The sequence below is a fragment of the Carassius auratus genome, chromosome 25, assembly GCF_003368295.1.
Source record: "Carassius auratus strain Wakin chromosome 25, ASM336829v1, whole genome shotgun sequence".
In the NCBI taxonomy this organism is placed as follows: domain Eukaryota; kingdom Metazoa; phylum Chordata; class Actinopteri; order Cypriniformes; family Cyprinidae; genus Carassius; species Carassius auratus.
Genome location: NC_039267.1, coordinates 10,902,514 through 10,906,629, shown reverse-complemented (window position 1 = coordinate 10,906,629; position 4,116 = coordinate 10,902,514). Strand labels below are relative to the sequence as shown.

At 40.8% G+C, this 4,116-nt stretch overlaps 1 protein-coding gene across 1 annotated transcript; it reads right to left on the bottom strand.

Moving 5' to 3' along the window:
• Positions 1-332: 332 nt before the first annotated feature.
• On the bottom strand, positions 333-3,828 carry LOC113043263 (hepatocyte growth factor receptor-like). The gene is made up of 2 exons (XM_026202512.1): positions 3,506-3,828; positions 333-1,578 (listed from the first exon to the last, which is right to left on the bottom strand). Exon 2 carries the CDS (start codon positions 1,566-1,568, stop codon positions 348-350), a length of 1,221 nt encoding a protein of 406 aa, XP_026058297.1. The 5' UTR covers positions 1,569-1,578; positions 3,506-3,828; the 3' UTR covers positions 333-347.
• Between the last annotated feature and the right edge of the window lie 288 nt (positions 3,829-4,116).

The following is a 4,116-nucleotide window of genomic DNA, read 5'->3' as shown; positions in this document are numbered from 1 at the left end:
CACCACGCTATCCAGCTTTAGTGGCTCTCTGTATAATGTACCTTTACGTTTTCAAATCATGTGTCTTACTATGCAGATCTGAGCGATGTATGACTATGTTGAGTAATGAACTCTGGGAAGTAATAGCCCTGCATTATCGACGGGTCCTCAGGGAGTCGTCAGCAGATCAATTTTTGTCATTTATTGATCAGCATGATTTACCGATTGATCCAACAAATAGTGATGGATAACTAAAAAAACGAGGAGGTCAGTGATTTATGATGGCCAGGCAACTGGGCTGACAAAAAGTCAAATTTGTTCTTGGGCAACATATTGAAAGGGTCAGCAAGTATCCTTTTAGCTAAAACTTACAGGAGAAAATGCATAATTTGGTTGAAACCTCTTACCTGGTTGAAAATTTTCTCCTCTGATCCTGGAAAGTGACTGAGCTTCCTCGTGTAGCCCTTCTGCATGAAATCCCTGAAGAAGTTATTGATGTCGGTGATGGAGATAAGGCAAACGGCAGAGCTGGCCGTGGGCTCCGGTGAGTCGGGTTTGCTCCGGGCAAAGGCAGCAAACAGCACGTCCTCTCCTTCTTTCAGGCCCATCTCCTGCTGAAAGTCGTATCCGACTTTTGCCACATGCGCAGCCTGGAGAACATTGAAAACCATCTGAGCCGAGCGCTTCTTTCTTCTTCGCTCGGAGTAAATACACTCAAAGGGCATTTCAACGTAGCGCAAGATCTCAGGATCTGAAGAGCACATGCGTACGATCCTCGTGTGGAAGGAGTTTGAGCTGCCACCTTCTCGTTGGACGGTGAGAAAATACACGTATGGGCCGCTCTGGAAGGAGTAGACGTAGTGCAGCGGGTAGTTTCCACGCAGCCCTGGGGCCAAGTCCATGTAGGATTGTTCGGAAAAGAACTCAAAGCCGTCTTGAGTCTCTCGCATCTTCCTGACAGAGATAGTGTGGTGGAGACGCGGGATGGTTGAATCAAGAGGCTCAGAGTTTGCGACGAAGAACCTCACGACGCCGCTGCTCATCACATTTAGGATCTGAGTGCCTGAAGGTCCTGCCAGGCAGTCTGGACAACCGTGGCTGCTGTCTTTGTTCTTCTTTGAATACATGCAACTGATTTCCGCATCCAGGGGTCCATCCTCTAACAGGTAACGACGGCAGACGCCGTTCCCAACCGATCCACAGCTGAAGAGCTCAAGATCATAGAAAGTCTCCATCAATAGGGCCATATTGGTGTTGTTCTTGCTGAGGGGTTTGTTTTTGCAACCACTGCATGGATCTGGTGCTCTGCAGTCATGACCCTCATGGACAGGCCCGGTATTATACTCGTGTATCTTCTTGATGTCTTTCGACAGAGCGTACAGCTTGTTAACAGCACCTACATACACAGTTCCATTGAATTCCAACAGATTCTGGATGGGTGTGTCAGACACAAAGTGAGGGAGGTCATAGGTCACAGAGAGGTCGAGTTTGGAGCTTTCTATTGGTTCCTCACATTGACTATTCAAGCCCCACCACAGCATCTGAAGGATGATGAGGATGGAAGTTGCTGCAGAATAGTGAAGTCTCATCTTTGTTCTTCTGCAGAGTAAAAAGACAATGTTTATTTAGCATATTAAGCATGTAAAGCTTGATTTTAAATATATATTATATACATATATATATATATATATTATATTATTTTTTTTTTTTTTTTTTTTTTTTTATCTACAAAAATAGGTTGCATAAGTGCTTTATGTTTTGTATCATAATTCATGACTTCAATTTTTTCATGACCAATTTTATGACTCACATGGTGAAAATATGGGGCTCTTGGGGATTTTATTTAAATGGCGAAACAAAAATGAGGAAAAATATGCAATTTGCTGAAGCTGCTGTTATTTACATAAACAAAAAGTAAGGTTTCTGAAAGGAATTCAAAAAATTTGCTTATAAAGTTAATCCAGTAAATGTTCATCTTGAAATTTTACTAAATAAATGTTTTCTTACATTTACAATATGAAACATTTTTCATGCGAAAAGACATGTACTTGACCTGAAACTGAACATTTTAGAAGTACTTATGTGCAACAAGTTTTTACTATCATCGAATTTGCATATAGAATAAGATATTGTAGGATTTATGGACTAAAGACTTCTGATTCTATACACAGAAGAACCCATTAACAGTACACAAAACACAAAGATACAAATTCTTTATAAGACAAGACGAACTACTCAGAACAAATGGGACTTGTAAAACACAGACAACAATGATATCACTAGTTTCCTTGCATTGTAGAAGCCTCAATAATTCACCACTCACTGTGCATGACAAAGCCATGGATAAAAGAAAGAGGGCAACTCTCCTCTGTCCTCGTGCCTCTGACTTAGACAGCACTTTTGTGGCGGTGCACCAGAAGAGGCGAATCATCAAAGAGTCAGGCTACACTGAGTGCACTGCGGTGACAAGTCTAACTTTAGACAGCGTTCTCAAGGGAGTGGTTGATAAACTCAATTAAGCCTGGTAGGCTGCGGACGCCGGAGAAGTGATTTATTGTTGGTGTACTTAAACGCTACTCCTCTAGGAGGTCGCTTTTAAGGTTGAGAGGGAGAGAGCGGCAGAGCTAGAGAATATGGGATTCACCCTTACTGTTATCTAAGCAACTGAAGTACACTGAGCAGCACTATAGGTCACTGCAAACAAAGAGAGAGACTGAGGAACTGTTGCACTTGCTGTCACTCTCCAGTAGGATTCAGTAATTGTATTGCTATTTACCTACATACAGCATCTCCTCTTTAAAACACCTGATAAACTGACTTCCACATGTTCATTATATGCACTTCAAAATGTAAACACTTAAGTACAGCAACAAAAACACTTGGGACACTAAAGGTCCTCAATCATAGTCCTTAAAAAACGTTTTCTTGAATGTCCCTGGAACATGACTCAGATAAAAACACAGTGTGATTCACATAATACATTTCCACGTTGTTCTTAAATAAATAACATACATTTACCTTACATTTTACCCTTTTTTTCTCTTATGAAATTGAGCATGTAAATATATTAACATTTACCTCAAGATGGGGAGTTTTACGCCAAGTTTAAGTCTCTGCAGACCTTTTCCCCCCCCATATTTTCTTAGAAATTAAGCCCACTCACTTACTGTCAAGTCACTAAAATGGATGTATCCCAAGAAGAAGAAAAACCTTTACAGGTGTTTAGAGATAAACGGGCCCACATTTCCAAACATTATGTTATTAAGCTGAACAAAAACTAAACACAAGCTTTTCTTACCTGAGATTCAAGGAAACCTACATGTTTACAATGACTCGTCAACAGCTAAAAGCACAGCGTCCTCATATTTCCATGAAAACACCTCAACTAACATTCTTAGCAGAAAAAACCCGTATGTTTATAGTTTATAGTGTATATAGTTTTGGTGACATAAAAGGAATAGGAATAATCTGAGCCTAAGTGTTATCATACTCTAAATGTTCAGAAGTAAAACAAACGCTCACTCACCTGTAAAATAAAGACACCTGTCGGAGACAGAAATGGAAAATAATCACATCTTTTAACGGTTTCGCTGGAGACACGCGCGCTGTTTCTGGCGGATGCCTGCAGTCTCGAGATGCGACGGGGTGTTTCTGCGCGCTTTCTGCTAAAAAGTTGCTCTCTCTCTCTCTGCAACCCGGTATTCAGTGAGTGAGAGAATGTGCAGTCGGGTGACTCACGCTGGAAATGGGTCACATTAGTTTAAAAGGCTTGCTGTTGTACTCTCCGTAAACACTGCGGGTCGTTCCTCCACGGCGCGCGTGCCTTTGGATAGAACGGCTCTCTCAGGTGAGCGCAGAAAGAGCTGTGGTAGTTACGTCACTGGCGGTGGAGGAACGGAGTTCGATGATTGGCTGCTGACATTTTACAATTAATTATTATTGGGGAAGTTCCATACACATCAAATAAAAGTGTTAATATTTGTAAACATTCTAATGTTTTCTTTTTATGTCTATTTACATCTCTCTCTCTCTCTCTCTCTCTCTCTCTCTCTCTCCTTTTAATCTTAATGTAGCTATTGGCTCTATCTATAAATCTTTAAAGCAATAATAAATATAATAAAATAAATAATCATCAAA

Excerpts from the sequence above, each read along its gene's own strand:
- LOC113043263 (XM_026202512.1), bottom strand. The coding sequence starts at position 1,568 with ATGAGACTTCACTATTCTGCAGCAACTTCCATCCTCATCATCCTTCAG.